We start from the raw sequence: 24,552 nt of genomic DNA, 5'->3' as shown, positions 1-24,552 counted from the left end.
ATAACAATTCGTATGCTTGAGTTACCAAGACCAGACCCCTTGTGGTATTTATCCCATTCCCCGGCCATTTCCTCCGTTACGAAATTTGGGAACGGTTACAAATCTCCACCACAACGTTCGACAGTTAAAAGTCTTAACACCTAACGTTCATCAGTTACATTCTCAACACCCAACGGGTAGATTATGGGATTTTTATCCTCTGAAGTGCGGTGCATTGTTTAGTGCACTTTTAAATTGCATTGGACGGTGACCATTGCACTTCGAAGGATAAAAATCTAAGACAAATGTAGTGGCCACCGTCCGATGCACTTTAAAGGTGCATTGGGCAATGCACTGCACTTGAGAGGATAAAAATTCGTAGCTTATGGATAAGTGATGATGTGGCAATATTGGGTCATTTTGTTTTTTGGTAAACCAATATTGGGTCATACCAATTCACATATCCGCTTTGCCAAACACAAAGACAATATAAATTTAGATGTGTTTTTAGTTCCTTTTAAACTTTTTTTTAAGAATAAATAATAGTTTTTTTTTTTTGGGTAAAAGAATAAATAATAGTTATTAAAACATAATAGGACGCATGATATGCCTCCTATACCATTTATTTGGAAGAACATTTGAATATATTGATAATGCCTTAACAAAAACATGAAATCTTCTTGAAAACAGATTAATTTAAACATTGCTTTTATTATTTATAAAAACAGATTCTAATAATGCTCAAAGGAAATACATGAAACCTTCTCAAATTGGATTTGTGAGATCTTTGGGGTAGGTGTTATTGCCATTTTTACTCTATATTGATCTCGTATTGGTCAATTTATTAAGAAGGAATCTTAAGAGAGAGAGAAAAGTCCACATTATAGATATTGACACCAATTCTACTTTTTAATAACTTTTTTTTTAAATTATTAGAATAAAAAATTTCCTTAATTTTTTAGCTATTTTTCATTACATTAACATCTCTAAGTGATATTAGATTGGAACATAAATATTACTTTTAAATTTTAGAAAATAATTTGTAAATCACATTTTAATAATATTGAAAATATTTTATTTTCAAATATTAAATTTGAAGTTTTTTTCGCTGGTTGTCATTGCTTTCCCTGATTATCTTAATCTTCTATCGTTCAATTTATGGACAGATTTTTTTTTTTTTTTGGGTAGCAATTCATGGAGAGATACAGAATTAAAAAGATGTTATACCAATAACATGGCTAGCTTATAAACTCTTGGGTATATTTTTTGTGGAAAAAATATTCTAATAAATATCTAAAAGATATCAAATATTCACAAACGAAAATTTTATAGATTTTTTTTTTTTTGACCCTTTACCCCTCAGGCAGGAATCTTGTATTGTGAAAAACCCTATAGAAACACAATCTCAATATTCAATTGTAACAAGCATATTAGGTGATGCAAAAAACCTTTTGCCTTACATAATATTAGGGAAAAGGTTCTCTGAACCATTAGGGTAGGGTATGCTAGCACCGTCTGTCTGTTTCTCTCTCTTCACATGAAATGACTTCATTGCCCTCCCACTGGGTCAAATTAGGTTGGACTGAGATATCCCAATCTGACTTAGGGCTGGACTGAATTAAGAGAACTTAGGGTTGGGCTAAGATTTTAAAAAACCCGATCCGCTGACATCCTTAATACCAGGTTTCATTTGAGATTTATGTTTTGGAATTAATTTCACTCACAAATCCTATTTAGCAACTAGTAAGCAGCCAGAAAACCTTTTATTGTTTATATATTTATGTAATAGCATTAGCATTAATCTTGTTGAATACACAAAAACTAGGAAGGAAAAGCAAATATTTTTTTTATGGGTAAAGGAAAGATGGAGAAACGCCTCCACCAAGCAAGATATTATTTGAAGAAAAAATAAAAATAAGAGTTACTGTCCTTCAATGGGCCTGGATTGACAATGAAAATAGGCGGATGCATCTACCCTTAGACACCTTCAAAAGGGACGCATCCTTAGCTAATACTTGGGCATCATAATTTTATTTTTGTCATTTACAAGGAGAGGAATGGTTTTTATGAAAACAAAATTAAAATATGATTGACTCTCACATGTACGTTCACCGGTTGGTACGTACAGATGATCCATTCTCGATATTGAAGGCACTTTATTAAATTACGAACACAGTTCAAGACAGGCCGGCATCGTAGGATAATGAACCCAATCTGTCCAATTACTGCCCCAGTGAATGTAGCAATGGCTAAAGGTTCCACGCTTCAATCTTTGCTATGATGGTTATATGTCTAATGATAATTTCTTGTTTGGTTCGAAAGCTAAGCACTGCAATGGGATATGGGACAGTTTGAGGGAGGAGGCATTGGACATTTAGTTGAGTTTTTGGTGTACTCTGCTCTCACATGCAAGATTCGAGGAATTGATATCGGATTGTCCGGATCAACCGATTTGTATCAATATTGGTACAGACCGAAATTGATTCTTGACTTGTCCCGTATCGTTAGATCAATACAGAACAAAGGTAAAAAGGTAAAAAAATATACTGTATAAGGAAAATAGGGGTAAATCTGTCTGACCAAAATCGATACCAATCCCAATACCGGTTACTAAATCGTTGCTCATATGTAAATGGATAAAAATTGATCATTGACTTTCGTCGATTTTTTCCTTCACGTATTTAATATGCTTACTGGTAAATTTGTGTCATCCAAAGAAAGGAATGGGCTAAGAGTTCCCTTCAATAGCCTCCCTTCCGAGTACTAGGGATTGAGATATCGGTTTTGGAATAGTATCGGTATCTGTTGATATCGATTTGGATCAGTCTATATGAATTCGGACTGGTCGGTTTTACCTTGGAACAGTATCGGTATCTGTTGATATCGATTTGGATTAGTCTATAAGAATTCGGATTGGTCGGTTTTACCCTTAGTTTTCATTACTGGACTTGGCCGATATTGATCCAATCTGGCCATTGCCATACTGATACATGAATGCGATTGCTTTTTCAACCCGTTGACAGTTCCTTGTGTTCGATTTCTTGTGGGCTTAATTAATTGTTGGTATGGATCCACGGGCATAAACCCGGTTTAGAATCACTTTAAGGTTAATAGAGATATTATAATCCTTTCCATTGTGGGGTAGATAAGGATAAGAATTTTGTATTATAAATACACGATTGGAGTCCCGGTAGTTCTTAGTTTCATTCTTTATTTTTCCCATCAAGAATTTAAGATAATTGTATCGTATAAAACCCAAGATTTTCTGATACCCTACCTACAAGTCAAAATTCGAAAATGCTCCAAGCGTTAAAAGAAACACCCAAAATGTGTTTTTCAATTTGTGTTCTTCTTTTACCGAAAAAAAAAATAAAAAAAAATTTGTGTTCTTATGTTTTTAATTTGATTCAATTCGAGAGCACAAAAAAATGAACCGAAGGTACCTTTCTGTTCTACGTGCATTCCTGCAGAACAGAAGAACACCAGAAATACTCCAGCTGATTCTTAGCCGATTTTTTGGCTGGATCGGAATTGCGGAGGCCGATCCGTTGCCAACTCCATTTATTAGAACCGTGGTCAAACAGTTTTCCCACTCCAAAGTCCAAACCGAGTGAACCGCAAGGCGGGAATTGTAAAAAAAGGAGCTTCTTTTCGTTTGAAAGAACCAAAAAGTCGGTTGTTCTCGATAAAAATTCGCACACAACTCCTCTGCAACTGGACTCCATTGCAAAGCTTTTGAAGGTTGTAGTTGTGGTGGATGAAAGCTCTTCTCTCGAGAACGACCTCGTTACAACCCTCTCTGGAACTCCATCGATTGTCGTTCCCATCCTACGAATCCACAGGTAGCAGTGTTATCCTTGCTCCTCACCCTCTCTTCAACCCGTTTCTCTCTCTCTCTCTCTCTCTCTCTCTCTATCTACTATATTTTTCAATTCACGCAAGATTTCTACTAGCGGTCGTTAGCCTAGTTGCAGGGAACCGTTGCTGCTCCCTCTCCAGTCTCCATGTTCCACTCTTCTTTTTTATCTATCTTCTTCTGTCACTCACTTCCCCCATTTTTTCCAACCCCAAACCCTAAAAACCCCAAATGTCATATGTTAGCTATGTTTTCGTTGTTAATTTTTGTTGCAAAATTTTTTTTTAACTTAATCAATTGAATTTATGGGAGTTTGCAGCGAACATTTATTAGATTGTTAAGCAATCTCTCTCATTCTTGCAAGAAGAAGGTCAGAGTAATATCAGTTAAGTTTGATATTACAGAAAATTTGTCAAAAAAATTGGTATTGGTATTGGGTCGTTGCTTCTTAGAAAAATTGGTAGTCACCTGTTTTGCTACTGGAATTATTGGAACAGAAGGATATAGAGATTGGTGAGAAGATTGCTACCATCAAGAGTTTCCTGGAGAAAAGATTTTAAAAGTTGCGGTTATTTGGAATAGGGTGCTGTGGAAGTGCCAGAAATGCTTTTGTTACAATGGCTTCCCAAAGCACTCCTTGAGTCCCTGTTGTTGATTATCAAATGCGCTTTTATCTTGTAGAAGTGCACCCCGATAGCAGAAACACTCAGAAGTGTTTCTAGCGCAGAAACAACTCTCCAGCGAAGCAGCACTGTTGCCAAGCGTAGCTAATTCTCCCTCCCACCCGTCCTCTACTTTGGTACCACTTTTTGGTTTTCTCTGGTTGAATTGGATTTTGTTGATGGCCAATAGCAAATACAAGTATGTGAAGGAAGAGTTCGAAAAAGAAATTGAGGATGTGAATGGTCGGTTGATTCCATGCACTTGGATAATTGTCAGAATCGATGGCCATGATTTTCGAAGGTAATGACTTCTTAGTTTCTTCACGGAAATTGGCCTTTCTTTTCATTTTTTTTGGAATACTATCTACAAAAATTGGCTCTAGTTGATTTTGTTGTCTACTTATGGGTTACTTCATTCTTATATACCAACGTCTAGTTGAGTAAGATCTGCTCATAGTATGCCATTAAATGGTTAGGTTGAAGAACCACGAATTTAAGTATTTATATTTTAGGGTTATATTATTTAAAAGTTAGTGAAATAAATGAAAAAAAATGACCTTTTTAACCCTTTAGTTGACACTATCATGTTGTGTATCAATTAGAAATTGTTTTCTTTTCCTGGTGGATCTTTGGGTGATTAAATTTTGATATGTTGGAATTGTGTTCTTGGTTGGTATGCATTAACTGCTACGCAAAATTTTGAGAGTTCTCTTATGGCATTTTTTAGATTTTCTCAAGTTCATGAATTTATGAAGCCGAATGATGAGCAAGCTTTGAACCTGATGAACTCATGCGCTATGGCTTTGTTGGAAGAATATCCAGATATAGTATACGCATATGGGTTCAGTGATGAGTACAGGTACTGTAGTTATTCTTTAGGTTTATCACATCATATCAATCTCAATTTGCACAACTTCTGCAAGTATTCAAGTATTATTTGCTGTTTTTCTTTGACGATTAGAACTAATTATATTTCTCGTAATGTTATAACTTCCAGCTTCATTTTGAAGAAGACATCAAATTTCTACCAGAGGCGTGCCAGGTTTGTCCTCTGATATCCTACTCATTTTTTAGCTCCTACGATTCCATGGCTTCTTTTGTGGCATGATGATGAGAGATTTTAACCAGAATACAGGTTTAAGAACCAAAAAGATGTTAGACGTTTCTCATCAAAATTGGCAAGAATAAAAGTTTTAGAGCTAAAATATATGTTGTTAGAATCTTATTGCCGAAGTTTGCCACAAGGAGATTTGGATGTTCCAATATATAGGAATAGTATTGGCTAAATCCTTTAACTACTCCACTTGTTTCTTTACAAAGTTTACTCTTCCTTTTTTTTTTTTTTTAATAGATCTTTTAATTTTAGGAAAGGTGAACGGTGCCACCAGAATTTTATGGATTAAAAAAAGGACATGCAATAGTATCAAACCTTACTCCAGGCCCTTAATAGAATCCCACTTTCCTCCTCTCTTTCAAAGGAGATAAAAGTAGAAGAAGGGGAGAGGGTAGATAGAAACCTTGTTATGATGTTCCTGTTTGTCAATAAAGAAGAGGGAAATTCCAATAGAAGGAAACAAAGCAAGCATATCAATTCACAAAGATTTTTTTTGGAATATTTATATTCCACTTGAAAAGATTTCCATATCTGTATTCATATTGTGCAGATCTTCATGTTGCCAAAATGCTATAGTCCCCTTAAAATAATTCCATCGGCATCTTATTTTATATAATTCACGATTCTTCACTGTAGTTGGCTGGCTTATTTCTTTAGCAAAGGACCTTAAATGCTGCACAATTTTGTTAGAGAGGCTTGTGCCCATCCACAGTTGTTCATATCTTCCATTATCACTGTGTTTTGTCTGTTTTATTGAGGATGAACTATCTAAGCAAGCAGTGTCCAAGGTATTATATGTTTTGGGCCTCCTTTTGATGTATTGACCCTTTATTAAATCTTGGTATTTCATTTCTTTACATCCCTGTAAATGATCCCCCTTTTGTGGGTGTATTTTTTTTGTTTTTGTTTTTGGGGTGGGCGAGGGTTCTCTGTTATTGATCAAAAGCACTGTAGTAGATAAGTTGTAGTTCTTCAGCAATTGTAGGGCAGTCTATTTCTGACAAGGCCAATACGATGACAACATTTAAACATTATCTTGTAGATCTAACCTCTTCCAGTTGTAGGCCCCTGTGGATGTGCATAACGTGTATGGTACTAGCTAAAGAGGACTATTTTTTCCCAGTCGTTCCATCCTAATAATGATTCTTCCCGAAGATTACATCAGATTATTTATTATTTTACCAATTCATTGTTTATTTACTCCATACTGGTCTTTTTTGCAGCAAAATAGTGTCTATCACTGTATCTTTCTTCTCTTCTCTTTATGTCATGAAATGGAAAGAATTCTTTCCTCAGAAAGAGATGAGGTTCCTTCCATCTTTTCATGGACAGATCTTTCTCTGTCCTGAAGCTAAGGTTCTGAAAGATTATCTGGTGTGGAGGCGAGATGAATGTGAGTTCTGGGATCACTTAAGCTTTAAAGCCTAACCAAGCACTTATCCAACTGCACTCCTGGCATGCATACTTTTCTTTTTGGCATTTAGATTTGATCCCTATTCAAAGTAGATAATTCATTATTTTATGACATGTCACATCATGTTAGCTTTAAATTCATTATTGCTTGGTGTTTTCCAGGTCACGTTAACAACCAATATGATACTTGTTACTGGATGCTTGTTAAGTCTGGGAGGACTGAAGAGGAAGCACAGAATATTTTGAAGGTTCTAACCAGTATTTTTTTATATGTTTATGAGAGGCCAATTATGTAATCAAACTTCGTAGTTATCGGTCGGAATCGCCCGATATGTATCGGTATCAGGAGGCATCAATACGATGTTAACCCGATACGATACGTAAATATAAAAATATTGTATCTTACTTGTATTGTCTGAGACGGGTCGATATAGATTGGATACACTTTATACGTTTCCTTTAAACCTACAAAACAAAAGCTGTGAATGAGATACCAAGAGCAACTAAAGGTCGTGAAAACTGATTTTTCTTTTCGATCTGAGTTGGGAGAACTCATCTAATATGAAAAATGACGCTAATCTTCACCATTTCAACAAGTTTTGGGGATTGCTCAAATCTCGGATTGAAACAAACTTGGTTAAAAAAGATGAAAGTTATAGATCTCTCTCTCTCTTTTAACGCATCACTAAATTAGGTAAAAGCAACTCAAATCCTTGAATCAAATTGGGTTTAATTACAAGGATTTGAGCATATAATCTGTAATTTTTTTTTGAAATGTGTGACTTTCTTGTGCATGCATTAAATTATTATTATTATTATTTTTAAAATTGTTCTATTTTTGACTTGTAGTACTTTGTTCTCCTTTTAATACAGGATATATCTTTGTTAATTTGTGTAATAAGGTGTTTTAAAACTATATTTTGCATGTATCCTAAGTATTTCCATTCGTTTCTCAAAAATTTACATGCGTATTTTTAGCGTATCTTGTGTTTCTCCAATATGATACATCTCTTAAACTTACCCTTCTGATATGGTGACTGTTGCCGATACTGTACACCTTGTTGAGTTATATGCTTTTTTGTACTACACATTTGTGTCCTGCTGGTTTTTGCCTATGCCATCATTAATTTTTTTATGAAGGAAGTAGTATAGATGATGGTAGAAAGAAGATAAAGACGTGGCAGTCCCAAGTGGATCCTATAAGCCTCCAGCCAAGACAAAATTTAACGATGTATCAGGTATGACCTATTGTGTGTCACAGCCCTGCGAACAGTGTTTTCAGGACTCAATGATTGGATTGTGGTGTGGTTAGACCATTTGGACCACCACTTGCTGAGCCCGAATATCCAGTGCTAGGTCATAATTGTTCTTGGATAAAGAGTTGTTGGCTTGGTCAAAGGATTGTCTGGTTTGACTCATATCTTGAAGAATGAAGATGTGGTCCAGAAAATAAACAGCACCCTTATTAAATTGTTATTAAATTCTTAATTGCTTGCCATGTAATGGAGCTCCCTTCCCTCCTTACAAATGTTATTATAATTGGATAATGGTTACTAACATTTATGAAAATTTTAAGACTTCGTAAAAGTGGAGAATAACATCTGCCTTATTAATATGGCATTTCTGTAATTGTAAGTGTGTAGATTGGAGTGATTCTATCAGTTGCATACCAAGCGCTGATTCTGTTTTGAATGTAATCCGAAATCAATTTCAGAAAAATTTAACAAGCGATGATTTTGCTATAAAAAACCACTGGATGGTCAGACTTTTTCCAGCTCTGTTTTTCTAACAATAAATTCTGTACTGTAGAACAATTAAGACTTCTCTTTGATACAGTTAACATTACCCAATTGGGCCTAGGAAGACTTTATTTTATGCCACATATGGGTTTATGGGCTGGGTTTTCCTTTTATTTTTATGGGTTTCATTGTAACAAGCCTCAATTATCAGCCCATAAGGTTGGGGTGAAGCCAGTATACAAGATTAGTGTCTTAAGCGTTTGAATCAGATTAGGAAACTTATTAGTTAAATGCAGTTCTGTTTTGAGTCTATTTATTTCATTCAGTTTATTAGAGTGATTTGGAGTCCTGTTATGAGTCAGTCTAGGAATTTCAAAAGATATTTATTTATGTAATACCTCCCCCATTTATTAAGCGTGATTTGAGTGAGGATTTTGACTTTTTTTAGAAGTTTTGGAGCTGTTGAGCTTTGTCTATGGGATTGATATTCCAAATCCAATCTTCTTCCTCGTTTTAGTTCTATTCATCTCTGAGATCAGGTGTGATCTTTCCTCTCTCTTCTTCTTATTTCTAATAACTTCTCTGATTTCTTCTAATTCTCTTCTTTGTTCGTGAGAGATATAATATCTCCTATCAGTCTTCTATAATGCTTCTATTTTAGTTCTATCGATTCTACATTGATACTGAACTGCTCTTTTTCTTGGTTTTTAGGCTCCAAATTCTTTCTTAAACCTTGAATTACATTTCTCTTGTTTGTTTCCTTATATTTTCAAGCTTTTCTCTTTTATGTTTTATTTCCTCTAATAACATTTTGTTTCAGTGATACCAATAAAGAATCAAAGTTTTGCATAATAGCTCAGACTCTTAGTAATGCTACTGTGTGAATTGCAAGTGTTCACCCGACTTAATTTTGTATGCTTTATTTTGCAGGGTTCTCAAAAACAGGACAGAAATGAACTGCTTTTCCAACAGTTCGGTGTTAACTATGAGAAGCTACCAATCATGTTCCGTAGAGGATCCTGCATTCTCAAGGAAAAGGTTAGTATTAGTTTCTTCACATGAAAGATACTCCAGTAAGGATTCTAAAAATCTATACTCAAACTATAGGTCCCTCTTACATTCTGAAGACTATTGATCAGATTGAAAATCTTACGTCGATTCATGAACTTCATCTGGGTGTGGAGCTGTCATCTCCTGTATCACTAGGAGAACTATAAATATGTCCTTACCATTTTTGTTGTTTTCGTAAGGGTGTCAATTGGTTCGGTGCCCATTTCTCAGTTTGGTTCAGGATACAATATGTACAAATCGAAACCGATTAATTTTCATAACCTCAAACTGACACCAAATTGAATCGGTTTGATTTGTTCAGTTCCTATTCTGTTTTCTGTATTCAGTTTCATTCGGTTCTGATACTGTCTTGATAATTTGGTTTTTGTTTGGTTCACTTCTTCGGTTCGTACGAGACTTGGGAATTTCTTGTGCTGACCTTGAAGAAGCAAGGCACAAGAGAGGAAATGGGCAGAAATACAGAACTGCAGAAGAGAAGTGAAGAGAGTCGATGATCAAAGACGGAGGTGGAAGAGACGAAGTGACAATTGAAATCTTAGAACTCGTGTTTTAACCTTCTAGGGTTTAGTATGGTTTAAGTTCAGTTTATACGGTTTACATTTCATTTGGTGTGGTTCAAACCGATAGTTTTAGCCTCAAAACTGAATGAAAATTTATTTTCCGAAAAAAAAAAAAAAAGAACCATTTTTTTTTTGGGTTCAGTTTTAAACAGCCGGCTTTCGGTCTGGTTCCAAATTGACAACCTTAATTATACGCAAGTTTTTTCTGCCAGCTAATCTTGTACAAATTGAACTCCTGAACTATATAGTGTTATAATGTATGAAAAACTCAAAAGCGGAAATAAAAAACTAGAGGGAGACAAATTCAGATTTGGGTGTGTTTTCATTTATGAAGAATTTATATTCCCATTTCGACAACAAGAGAGTCTGTCATGTCATTTCTTGTGCTTTTCCTTTCTTTGCCTATCTTGATTATGAGGATCAAGATCCCTCTCGATAGAACAGCTGGACGTTCTTGGAGCAGCATAGCAGTATCTAGTGGTCAACATGAAAGGGGGTTAGTCCTAATAATTGATGACAACTTTATTTTATGGTCTGGATTTATTTAATCACCTTAGCGAAGGAGGTGGATTTCAACCAAGCCAGCCCTTCTCGAATCCTATTCTACACATAATTCAATCTTAGAACACACAACATTCAATAAAAACAATTGAAATATGCATTAGGAATGAAGAACCATAAAATTGGAAAGCATCCCACAGTTAACAAAGTTTGAAACCCTTTAACATTACAGCATTGTCAAGAAGTGTCATCATAGTCAGTAAGTACATTTTACAAATTGGCAATAGTTTGTCACCCAATATTGCAAGTTATAGCCCTAGGTCTATTGCTATACCATAGAGTGTTGGAGAGGGTCAAATTGACTAGAAGATCGATGCTGTCCCTGGTGTTAGTGGGATCATTCCTCTGACTGTGTTACATATGCTGGCCATATCATCCTCTACCTAAAGAAGAGCTCAAAGTCCATTACAACAGCCTTACAGGTGGATAAATCAACATATGCAAGATAATCCAACCTAGTATATTGATCACCAGGCCGTGAAGTTGCATATGTGGACCCACCATAATTGCTTGATGGAGTGGGCATATATGGTTGAGGGGCCGGGTGTGAGAAGATGTTCTTCACAAAAGACGATCTACCCTCACACTCAGTGGGGAATGAAGAAGAGTTATACTAACTATACATACCGTACCCGGAACTGGAGCTCTCTTGGGACAGAATGGTGCATGCCATTTCCCATACCCACCATATTCACCACTTTCCTCTAGACAAGCTTGTAACATTAATATCCATGCTTTCTTCCACCTTATCCGGTCTAAATGATGGCATGGACCTCTTGAGTAGCCTCTATGGGGGGGGGGGGGGGCACATGCACCGTGGTCGGCATCTTGTGTGGCATGGTCACACTGATTCTCCCTTGTGGAGCGGAAGGGCTAATGGCCATTGGTCCACTCATGATGTTTCTTTTCCTCTCGCCTTCTCTCCTAGACCTGCATGAAGCCATGAACAAATCTAGAAGTCTAGGCCAAAGAGAACCGAGCCTAAACCTTGGTTTCACTTCTATATGGGTAGCTGAAGAATTTATCTTTTATTTGGGGTTATTTTGTAATCTGAAATTCAGTTTATTATGGGGGAGTTGGCTGTCAACAGGAGTCACTAGGAGTCTAGGAGTCTAGTTCGTTTCAGTTTCCCAGTTTGATTCAATCTTGTTTAGTAAGGGAGTCTATATATGACGTAATCCTTATATTATTGAGCAGGTTGAATGAATAGATAGATTGAGTTCTTTTTAGAGTTTGCTCGTCTGCTTGCGTGGACTGGAAAGAACCAGGTTCTTGTTGAAAGCCTCTAGTTCTTCCTCTTCCAGCTAACTCTTTTCTCAGTTTTTTCCTTTTGTTCTTCTCATTTCCTCTTCCTTTTTTCTTGTTTCTTCTCTTCTGGCATAACTCTTTTCTGGTGTCAATTTGAGTCCAGCAAGAGAGAACTCGATCTCTCTCGGTACTGTTCCTATTGATCTGAATTTTTGGGAGTTAGTTTGTGGCAACCCAAACTCCTACAAGCCTCCTTACTGTGAGAAACCAACCTGCAACTAAAGCTGAACCTGCAAAGTACCATCTGGTATCACTTGCAAAATTATGTTGATTTTTCTAACTTTATTTTGAGTGCTGGTCGATTGGATTAAATAGGACTTTGAGTTATCGAACTCCACCTAAAGTTTCAAACCAATTGGAAGCCATATGGGTGAGATTCCTCACCAGAAATTGAACTTGGTCATCCTGGTTCTGTTTTTGTTGAGAGGTTACAATTAAGGCCAGATTCTCTGGTTATTTATTTAAAAGTCCTTCCTTTCTGAGTCTTGTTCTGTTTTATCCCTAGCCTGTTCTAAAATGCTAGAAAGTTCCTTCCCCACAAATTCAATTAGTGTTTGATCTATGATTCAGTTTGCCTTGTTCAAACGGGTCCTGAACTGTCCAGAAATTACAGAACTGCCAATATTCCTTTAATTTGAGTTTTTATTTGCTTTGGAGGGCCCATGGTGATCTAAATTAGGGTTTTGGAACCTTAGGTTGTTCCAATTTGGTATTACATATAAATCTAACCACAACAAGACTGCCACATATCATCAATCTTGAGCTACACAAGCTATATTGAGAACTCGCTGAGAGCCTGAGGTCAACAGAAACTGAGACAAGCTGGACTCCCATTGACTCCTATCAACAGCCAACTCCCTACTAATAAAATATTAGGTTACAAAAATAAACTCAAATATGAAATTGTAATGACAATCTTAGACTAAATAAAATATTCAAAATCTAAACTGGAATAGGAAAAAAACTGCTGTCAACCTTAGATGACCTCTACATTGACATGGACTCTTCTAACTTATTTTCTAAGACAAGTATTAATCTTGTGTGCATGCTTAAGACCCCACACATGGGCCTATAAATTAGGTCGTACAACAAATAACCCAAAATTTTCCGCCCAAAGCCCATGTAACCCAATAATGGCTTAAAACAAGGCTTAACCAGCCCCAGTTGAACTGGTTTACCTGCATCACTATTGGATCTTCTAGGCTCTAAGGCACAATAGATTCCAATTGATTGTGCTGGTTAACCCAGACATCTCATCAGTGGTTCCCAAAATAGTGTGTTGACACACCAACCGGGAGCTTGTATTATTGGTTTGTTCTGGGTCAAACAGGTTGGGATGAGGAGGGTCTAGGTAAACTCAGATGACTCATCATCAGTTATCCAGAATAGGTCAGTCACCATGGGGATGAGGAGGGTCTAGGTAAACTTAGATGACTCGTCATCAGGTCTCCGGAATAGGTCAGTCACCATGATGGATTTTAAACAGTCCCCAGAACTGGTCAATATTTTAGACTTGGGCAAGGTGGAAGGAGTACAATAGACTCTCCTTTTATATTAAATGTTATTTTTATATTCGGTAATAGATGCACTGGTCGTAGTCATCTTTTACAAGTTTACTAGACTCATCTGGAAAATCTGGAGGATAAATGATGGTCTCAGTTGCTCCACTAGCCATGGATGCAGTGTAATTCGCTCCCGCCAAACATGTTGAAAGCACTCTTCAAATGCTGCACCATCCATGGGCCAGTCATTTTTTCCTCCAAAATGTCAATTGCTAGTTTTGAATCTGAATGGATGGAAAGCTTCTGAATGTTCTTCTCCAAGCATAATATCACACCTCTATAACTCCATAAACAATTCTGATCTGTTGCCACCAACACCCACATGGGAAAATATGGGAACACCCTTCGCATCGCGGACCAAACCCCCATAAGAGGCCCTACTCTGATTAAGAGATCCATCACAGTGCAATGCAACTACATCCTCAGGTGGAAACATCCATGAATCCATACTACCTGCACTCCCCATATGTCCACAAGGAGTATATTCCTAGAATTCTGAATACCAGAAAGCTAAAGAGAATTACACTTTACCTAAATATCCTCCTTAATGGTATAAAAAATCTGAGGTTACGTCCTTATTTTGTTTTGGAATATCCGGAATTTCTGTTCTTGCCACAACTGATGAATAGTAGAATAGAAAGCCAATTTGCCATCTTCATGTAGTGAATGGTTGCCTTGGAGTATTACCTGAGAACCAAATTGCTTCAACTTGACAGATTTATGCCAAGCTAACTCCCAAGCAGATTTAGAGGAAAAAAAGTCCATTAGAATTTACCTTTCCAAACATCCAAATCAGGGTCTGAAGGATGTAGCTTCTGCAGATCCAGTAACGATTGCCTGGATTTTTGTTGATCATATTTATGGAAGCTTGTATTTGTGAGCCTTTTAATATATTGCTTGAGTGAGTGCTTAATGATATGGTGTTGGATCCTGTGTCTTTTTCTCTTTTAACTGCTTTTGATAACTTTCTTCCACCATCCCACCCCTCCCCCTCTCCCCCCCCCCCCCCAAAAAAAAAAAAAAAAAAAAAAAGGTGGAAGAAATTGTGAAGTACGATCAGGCTGGAGATCCTGTTAGAAGAGTACGGGAAAAGCTGATAGTGGACCACTTTGATCCGGACTGGCTAAGCTTTTGGGCGAAGCACCCATGTCTAATTGATGCGCTACTTATACCAAAGGAGAATTTCTGGAAAATTTGGTCAACCAAATGTGATTCTGTGAAATCCTTTGAATTCGAAGACAAGTTGATTCCCTCCACGTGGATTGTTGTTCGAATTGACGGCTGCCGTTTTCATAGGTAAATTATTTAATTGCTGAGCAGAAAGAATTGCTTGTAGTTTTTATAATTGCTTTAAAACGCAATCGAATTGTTTTTACAATATGACTCTGATGTAAGTAATAAGATGGAAAACTCAGAGAATATTAGGATTGCTCATGAGTTCATATGGTACGTATTACATGCTAGACTCACTAATTGATAAGTTCCACATAGGCTCTATGTGGATGGTCACCAAATTTTGTTGTGGAATCAGGAAAGTTATAGGGTTTGCAGTCTTGAAAACTGTGATTAAGAAGGTTTGGATCATCTGTTGGGATTGAGTATGCCCTTCAGGATGGGGTAAGACTTGGGTCTTTTCCATTTACAGTACAAGTATGTCTACATATAGATAGTTCGACCCTAGATTTCCTCTTCACGCTGATACAACATGCTGGTCATAGTTTAATTTCCAAAAGATTCCATGGAAAAGCACCAATTATTTCATATAACAACCGTTACAATAGAGCTTCTTAAGCTGGAAGATGATTTAATGTAGCTCTAGATAGGAGACAAATCCCCCTAGAGGCCAAGCAATAGGATTAAGAAAGGGCTGCTGGTTTGATTGGGCAGTTTAGGTCAAAACTAGGGTTAGGTTTTAGAATTCTGGAATGGGTCTTATATGGTTTTAATAGGCAGGTTTAGGGGGTTATTTTGGTATAAAGAAAATAGGATTTGGTTAGGTTTTATAATTCTGCAGATTTAGGGTTAGGGTTTCGGGTTTTAGAAATTAGGAAAACTACTAAAACTAGGGTTTCAAGTGGGCTGTGAACGCTGGGCTTGGGATTGAGCTTACTAAACAGGGAAGGGAAGGTTCGATCCAAATATGGGCTGGTTCTAATGGTGGAATCAGGCTGTGGGGAATTTAGATTATTTTAGGATTTAGGGTGTTAATGGTGGTAGGAGAAACTAGGGTTTATGGGGAAATCAAATAAAAATAAAAGGGGGAATCGATTGGGAGGGAGGATGAATGGAAAACAGAATTTAATCACTCAAACTTACAGCAGGAATCCACTGGCAGCAGCTTGAATTTGAAGAAACCTCCCGAACTTCTCGATGCAAGGAGTCACAGGAATTCACCCACCCTATCCGCCTTGAGATCCACAAGGATATACACTCACAAAGGAGCAGGAGCAGCAGCAGCAAACAGTCTTTTTTTTATTCAAAATTCAATGTGGGGGAGCCTCCACGATTTATTATATTTATAATATGGCTAATGCCAAGTCCTAATACAAATTAAAATCTTCTCCTTCACAAAATTGTGGAAGGGAGAGATTTAAATCTAACTTAAATAATTAAAACAGTAAATTGACTAAGATACCCCTACTAACTTAAATTAAAAGAATCTAACTTAAAACAACTAATTTAAAAAAAGATTCCATACTAACCAATAGGATTTAAGGACCTATTAACCAATAGGAACTCACTTAAATTAGACCAATTGAACCAATTGGGTGCAACCAATTCTAAACCGGTTCAATCTAAAAACAGGAAAATAAACTAAGTATGGAGAATAACTAGCAAATAAACCTACTCTCTCCCCCAAGATTTTTCTTTCCTTTCTTCTCTGTTTTCTCTCCTTATTCTCTTTTTTCCCACCACGAGCAGGTCCTCCATCATCTGATTTGCATCACTAAGCCAAGTGAGAAAAAAAAGGTGGGGGGGGGGGGCTAATAAAAAAAATGTGGATATTAGTTATTTAGCAACAACAACAAAATCAGCCTTATCCCAACTTAATGGAGTCGGCTACATGGATCCAAACAAAACAAAATATGGAAAACATAGATTTAACTAAAAAAGGAAAGAAAAGATGGGAAAAGAGAGATGAAAAAGGAAAAGGATAAAATAAGATGGGAAATAAATAGAAAAATGAAAGATGAAAGATATTAAGAGGAAAGAGGCATAGCCCAACCTGTCAGGATAATCTCAGCTAAATGTCTACGACATGGATCTTTGACTGGGGAAACCCAACCTTTGTAATTCTTCTGGGTGTTGCTCCTGCATCATCAAGTAATACTTCAACTTTGATATAGGATAAAAGAAAGTGCAGGGACAAGTAAATGTTTCAAGGCGCCTAGGCGACCCAAGGTGTTGTAGGGCCGCCTAAGCGCTTTGGAAACAAGGCGCTGCCTAGGTGTCGGCTAGACGCCCTAGTATTTTTTTGTTTTTTATGTGTCCATTATATCTAGTATAGCAATAATATAATTATTCTTACAGCAGTACAACAACGACAGTACAGATTTAATCTATGCACTAATATGCCACTACTTTTAGCAACATCATTACAACAACACTATGTTAGAAACAATGTTATTCAGAGTGAAAAAAGCGTAAGTTAATAAGTGAAGTGAACTAATGAAGTTCAATTCTTTCTTAATTTATTTATTTATTTTTTGGGATACTAAATGATTCCATGCTTCTCACCTGTACACAAACTTGTACACAAGCCAATAAAAATATTATAGACAATATTATTTAGAGGAAAAAAACGACCACCTGGGGACCTAGGCGTCCCAAGGTGCACACCTTGTTAAGTTAGAATAAGGCGGGCGACTGCCCAGCCCTTGGAACCTGCCCGACACCATGACAACTATACAAGTATTATGTATTCACCCCTTCCATTTCAACTGTTAGAATAGTTTGTTCTTTCATAATTAGATAGTTTATATATTGTCCCCTGATTAAGTGTAGTACCTGAAACATTATAATAAAGGAAAGAGGATGTTCTAACCTCTATTCAGGCACTCACAAGTTGTAATGAACTAAAATCTGTGATGTATTTGAATTTCATTGCTTTGTTTATTAGATTCTGCTCCTGAAACTCGAGTTTCCATTCCTGCCTGTTGGTAGATTTTCTGAAATCCATGAATTTGAGAAGCCAAATGACGAGCAAGCTTTGAATCTGATGAACTCATGTGCAGTGGCTATGTTAGAGGAGTTTCAAGATTTAGTCTTCTCATATGGGGTCAGTGATGAGTACAGGTACTTTCGGAAACCAACTTGGTTCCCTGGCGGAGGCCTAATTATCTGGATATCATCTAATAATAATCTCAGGGCATATCATTATCATCATCATCTTTGCTATTACGAATCATCTATCAAATAATAGTCTTGGGTCATATCATAAGTCTAAAATCATCATATTATTGTGATTTATTATTATTTTCTCGTGACTTCATTTATTGAAATTGCAATGATCGATCATTACTAGCTTGACATCATTAGTTTTTTTGTACTTTTTGATATAATATGCATTTTCTAGTTATTTACCTTCTTTTTTTTTTTCCCCCTTTTCCTTTTAGTAAGAATAGCATACTAGCAAATAATGTTTATATGAGAAATGTGATATCTGCGCATAGGGAGCCATAAGAACAAATCGTATTAATAAACAGAAAGATAAAGGCATAAGTTTCTTTGGGTGGGCTTCTTGTCCAAAGGGTATCATTGGACGGGCATGAGTAGTTGTGCCATGCAGAAGGGTGATGTGGCAATTCAGACTTTTGGGTGTCTAAGAAATTGTTTTGGTTGGCCATATGTCAAGTTTCAGACTCAAATTCAATTATATAGCATCCCATTTGTTGTCATGCTTCCTCTCAGTACTCCAAGCATTGGCATGCCTCTCAATGCTCCAATTTTTTGATGCTTTATTTACCACTTTGCTAACTCTGTTTTGGCATGAACTTGACTTGTGAACAAGGGACCTTGGGGTAGTCTACAATGTGGCACAAGCACAACCGGGTGTTCTGTCTGGTAAAACCTTTGGACCTGTGTGTCAAAAAGGACCAAACCAAAGATTAATTACTAGAAAACCTCTAGATGAAGTTGTAGAACTCTTTCTAGACTGAGTTATTAGGTGTCATACTGTCTTCTCAACTCAACATGAAATTTACTTGCCCATTAAATTACTTGAATTATTATTTTCAGCATTTGGCATTTCTAACATTATTTGTGTCTTAACTTCCAGTTTTGTTTTGAAGGAGGGATCTCAGTTCTGCCAAAGGCGTGCCAGGTTGCTCTTTAAACCTTTTATCTTAAGCAAAAAGGGTCCTGGTGCTGATGCATTAGATTATAGATTAATGATACAAGCCAAAGGCAAGATGGAAGGACTGGGAGGAGCCAACGGATGTTTATTACAAATACAATAGAGGTCTTTCCCAGACCTTCCATCCTGAATTGCTTATTTCCTCCACAAATGGGTTGCAGTGTAGGATTATGATCTCTATTCAGTGGTTTGACTTACTCCCAAAATCAATTTTTTTTTTCAGAAAAATAATTTCACGGACTGTATCATTATTCTCTTCCCTATATGTAATGAAATGGAAGGTATTTTTCCCTAGAGAAGAGCTGAAGTATCCTCCTTCTTTTGATGGCCGGGCTGTATGCTATCCATTGGTTCCAATTCTTCGACATTATCTGTCATGGAGACAAATTGACTGTGAGTATTTGCTTTTCTTTGACTGTGAAGCTCAAGCAAATGTTGCCAAAACATATCCATTGGATTTGTTTCTTTCTGTATGGCATAGGTAGGTATGTTCAATGCACGTAATCTTTCAATCTCCGTTTCTACTCTGCAGGTCACATCAACAATCAGTACAATACCTGTTTCTGGATGCTGGTTAAATCAGGAAAGACCGAAAGGGAGGCACACGATCTTTTAAAGGTGATAGAGAAAAGAGAAAAGAATGACACCAATATTTTTTGCATGTCACTTGTTTAGAAAAGTTGCTTACTTTTCTGGGGTGCCTCAGTTTCCTGTATTTAAATTTGGTGGGCTTGCAAATCTTTACTTAATTTTTTCTATCCATTCCTTCAAAGGAAAATTACTATTACTACTCTATACTTGCACTATAATTAGTCAATTCCCCTATTCAGAACTTCTTTTATGATTCCCCCAGAAAAGTAAACTTCCACTCTCTTTCTCCCTTGGTATTTTAAAATTCCTAGACTACCTCTCCGACCCCCCTCACCTGCACCGCCTCCCCCATCACCTTCCCTTTCCCCCTGCTACCACTCCCTCCCCCTCCCCCTCCCCCCATCGCCACCTCTGTACCCTCTACATCCCCATAACTCCAGCTTGTGCTTGATACCTTGGTGGTGGATGATGGAATGGACAAATAGAAATAAAAATAGGTCGTACGTGAACATGAAGATGGTAGAATAGTCAGGTCAATCATACTATTTTTCTTTGTCGTCTTAGTCCGCCATTGGCCCACATGCTTAACCTCTTCATAAACGCTTGCATGCAAAACCGTAACAGATAAGATGCAAATGCTTCACAAGGTCACAAAAACGATGTTTCTTCCTTCACGCACTGTTCTGAGAACATTACACTATAATGGCAAAATATACAAAAAAACGGCTCTGAAACTCATATTACGTTTGAAAAGGAAGGAGGCAAATTCGTACAAAGAAAAATTTGGATAGTGTATTTCTTTGCTTTTGTCCTTTATTTGGAAGGAAAAGACTGGAAAGGGGTTGCTGAGGAGGCCAACAATCGAGGAGCCAAAAACAGGGGCATGGTTGTGGAAATTTAGCAATTTCATTCGTAGGGGCAAACCTCACCAACGTCTTGATTCTGCTTAGAGTTGGAGGAGGGGTCTTCCTACTGCAAGAACCAAAGTATCTGCCACTGCAGCTTGTGACATATCTTCTGTTACTCTGGAGCAAAGAACCAAGCTGGAGAATCCCATCACCACCATCACTGGCATTATAATCAGGACTAATGTAGGGCCCGTCAAGAGACCAACGTAGGTGTGATCTTCCCTCGCTTGTGCATTAAGATTAACCCTAGTGGTGGAGAAGGGTCTCTGCCAATGAAGGGTGAGGAGCGACCAACGTAGGGCCTGTCAAGAGTGGTGGTGGGGGAGGGTGTGCTGTTGCTGGACATTTTGTTGTTGGAAGACTTCGTCAACTGAAGGCGTGGGGAAAGCTCAATGCATCTGACGATGGCGGTTGAGGGAGTGGGGGTGGGGGCGGTTGTGGTGGCAGGGTGAGAAGGGAGACGCAGAGGATGGTGTGATCTTGCGAAGGAGGGAAGACGGTCAGGCCAGAGGGTTAGTCTAGGAATTTTAAAATATTAGTGGAGAAAGAGGGGTGGAAGTTTACTTTTTTTGGGGGAATCAGAAAAATAGTAATTTTCCCTTCAATCTTGGTGTGGCTTTTAGCTTTGTACAATTATATTACAGAATTCCAAAAACTTCATCCTATGGTGATAGGGAAACTGGTTTCATTAAATTTTCAGAACAACTCACGTTACCACACTAGGAGAACAAAGAGAAGCTGTTCTCCTTTTATACATGTGGAACACATGGAGCACTTTTTAGACTACCATTTGAGAGTCTCATTTATAAGATCTTTCAGTTCAGGAATTGGCTGGCCATTACCAATCCCAACTATTTTTCTGTACTGTTTGCTATATCTTTTATTTAACATATAAAAGCATACAATAGATTGAGATGCGATGTCATCCTATAGGATAGGATTGTGTGGGAAACCTTAGGTGTGATCTTCATTAGGATTAACGGTGTTTTATATGTTTAGTTAAAATGGCATAATCCATTTCATGGGGCTCCAAAGTTGTTATATATATGCGTGAAGGGTTTTTCCATGGTGAAATAGAATGTTGGGATTGGTTTGTTGGGTAAACTTAGTTACGGTTTAGGCACTTGGAAGGACATTACGGGTGCTTTGAGGAGTTTCTGCCTGGGTCCAGATACTTTTCTTTCTACAAGCTTTTCTGTCCCGGTGAGAATTTTCTCTCAAGGTGGGGAGAACTCTTACATTGGTTTCTGACTGCCTCTGTTTTATCCTCTCTCATGCCCCCCCCCCCCCATGGAGAGTGTTTCTTGCTCATCTCCTCTTGGTGACTGGGTCTTGGTGTTTCCCTTCTCTCTCTCTTTGTAATAAATGTCTCTTGTCTGTGCTGAGCAAAAAAAGGTGGAAACAGGGAATCCATAAAATTCTGGTAAGGTGCATGATTGAATGACCATTTTCTGTGATATGTGCCCTTGCTTTTACTGGTTAGTCATGGATGAGGCAGCCACTGTTGATAAATGTAATGAAGTAAGCCCCTACTTACAAATGTAAAGAAATACAAGATGTGATCATAAGTTGATGTCCTACATGCGGAAGGTCATAATTGGATCATTCGTGCAATGAATGTGTCCATCTTCTTAGCAGGTTACACATGCTTCACATGAAAATGAAGAGATGGGTGCTAGGATGTGGAAGGCTAAAACTGGTTCTCAGTGACAGTCATTTTAATTCATTAGTAATTACTTAAGCAAATTGCAGAGCACTCTTCTTTAAAATTTTTTGAAACAGCTTCTGATATGTGGCATGATTGACGAGCTGGGTCAGTGATGTGATCTTGTTAATGTATTTTAATGATCATTGATTGTACTTGGCTGACTTCGGATTTAGACTAGTTCACTTGAAATCTATTAGCTGAGTTCTGTTTCAGTTCTAATTTTGTTGACCCTGCTTTAGATTTGTGGAACTCCAATTTAGCTGTTTTGAAGATTTACTCTTAAAATTTCCATAGTTCCATCTATTCATTCTATTGATGTTATGCTTTGTCTTACATTCAGTTTCTTTTCACTTTATGTCTGCACACTGTTCACATGATAAATGGTTCAAAAATGTAAAACTTCCTAATAACAAGTGCTGGTGTTTTTCCTTGTTAACTTCTTGTATCCTGATTTTGCAGGGTACTCAAACACAAGAGAAAAACAAACTGCTTCTACAACAGTTTGGAATCAACTACGAGAGACTACCAGTCATGTTCCGTAAAGGATCCTGTGTTTACAGAGATAAGGTCGACTGTCTATCCCACCAAGTGCTTGCACATTAATCTGTAAAAGATCCTGTGTATCATGATTGTGCAGGGTACTCAAACATGAGAAAACCAAACTGCTTCTATAACAGTTTTGTATCAACTACAAGACCACCGTCATATTCTGTAAAGGATCCTGTGTTTACAGAGTTAAGGTACACTATCTGTCCCACCTGCTGGGCGATCCTTGGCGCCACGGATAAGTTGCGCTATTGCAACCTGTTGGTTGTGGGTTCAAAACTTGGAAACAACCTCTTCTGCGAAGCAGGGGATTAAGGCTGTGTACATGTGCCCCTTGCTGACCCTGCAGTAGCAGGAGCCTCGTGCACTGGGATGCTCATCAAGGGTATACTGGCACATGTGGAAAAGAGTAGACGTGGTTAATACAGTTTGGAAACACATTTCGTAAAGCAAAAGAAGTGACCATATTGGATCACTATTATTGCTGACTGCACTTGTGTGTGTGTTGAATCATTGATACGCCTTAGTCAATTTTGGCAAGGGAGAGGAAATCAAAAGCACATGCCAAAGTATGGGTCCCATCGCCCATTTAGTTCTTTTTTTATTATTAATGAATCTATTTTTCCTTTTCACTGTCACTCAGCATGCACAAATGTGTTTCCATTCTACATTGGATTTAAGATACAGAATTTGGGTATTATCAACTGAAATTTGTCTGCAGTCCTTTGTGTATGGTTCTTTTCATCTATTGATTATCCTTGCTTGTCAAAGCGCAACAGAATTTTTTAATTTTATTTTATCTATTTGTCTCTCAGGTGGGAGAGAGCATACAGGACACTAAAGGTGGAGATCCTGTTAAAAAATCTCTGAAGGTGATTGTAGATCATTGTGACATCATTGGGCCTAGCTTTTGGACTGCACACCCAAGCATCCTTGAAGGGTAGCCTTTCCACATTAGTAACTCACCTGCAACAATTTACAGCTAAAATTCTAACTCTGTCCATTCGATCCATTTTGGTAATTTATAAAACTGTATTTGGTAGGGGGCTTGTTTAACAATTTTTAAATACTAGCAGATTCTTGTTAAAATTGAAACTGTCATACCCAAAGTGGGAGATGATCTGTATTGAATTCTCATGTATGAGAACATTTAAATTAAAATAGGACAGATCCATAGTTGAGTATTATCAGATGTGAAATACAAGGGTATTTGATGCAAATTCAGGGAGGTAAGCTGATTGAGCATTACTATCTTTTCCAAAACCAACACAGGGATGCTGGTTAGTCCTCTGGATTTGTCCCAATTTTGTGAGTACACTTTTAGGTCAGTTAGTGAGAAGGAACCTCCTTCATCCTTAAACAAGGGGATGACTCAGTTGAAGTCCTGAAGCTATCTGCAAATACATGAAATGGCCCATGCAAAGTGATGTATTGCCAGTCCTGGATGCGGAGGGAATTCATCAGAAACGTTTAAAAAATTGCAGGAAACTTACTAACAGGAAGGGTAAAAGTCAAACACTAATCTCAAGTTTGCAAGTACAACTCAACTAAAGTTCTCTTTTGCGGGTAGGTTGGGTTGGTGGGGTTGCAAATTGCTATCTCTGCGTATGAGAGTTTG

General features: G+C 37.5%; 1 protein-coding gene across 1 annotated transcript; it reads left to right on the top strand.

Annotated features, from left to right (window-relative positions):
- Positions 1-4,496: 4,496 nt before the first annotated feature.
- Positions 4,497-24,118, top strand: LOC122666606 (tRNA(His) guanylyltransferase 1-like). Its single transcript, XM_043862628.1, has 13 exons — positions 4,497-4,798; positions 5,225-5,356; positions 5,495-5,539; positions 6,835-7,004; positions 7,187-7,272; positions 9,694-9,801; positions 14,859-15,121; positions 17,990-18,121; positions 19,104-19,148; positions 19,405-19,574; positions 19,714-19,799; positions 22,848-22,955; positions 23,750-24,118. Exons 1-13 carry the CDS (start codon positions 4,677-4,679, stop codon positions 23,876-23,878), a joined length of 1,596 nt encoding a protein of 531 aa, XP_043718563.1. The 5' UTR covers positions 4,497-4,676; the 3' UTR covers positions 23,879-24,118.
- The last annotated feature ends 434 nt before the right edge of the window (positions 24,119-24,552 follow it).

The sequence above is a fragment of the Telopea speciosissima genome, chromosome 7 (assembly GCF_018873765.1).
Source record: "Telopea speciosissima isolate NSW1024214 ecotype Mountain lineage chromosome 7, Tspe_v1, whole genome shotgun sequence".
In the NCBI taxonomy this organism is placed as follows: domain Eukaryota; kingdom Viridiplantae; phylum Streptophyta; class Magnoliopsida; order Proteales; family Proteaceae; genus Telopea; species Telopea speciosissima.
This window is presented reverse-complemented; position numbering and strand designations above follow the sequence as displayed.

Bases quoted from the DNA above. Each gene is read 5' to 3' on its own strand.
- LOC122666606 (XM_043862628.1), top strand. From the start codon at position 4,677: ATGGCCAATAGCAAATACAAGTATGTGAAGGAAGAGTTCGAAAAAGAA. The intron at 4,799-5,224 runs GTAATGACTTCT...GGCATTTTTTAG, and splicing joins GATGGCCATGATTTTCGAAG to ATTTTCTCAAGTTCATGAAT. The intron at 19,800-22,847 runs GTGATAGAGAAA...CTGATTTTGCAG, and splicing joins AGGCACACGATCTTTTAAAG to GGTACTCAAACACAAGAGAA.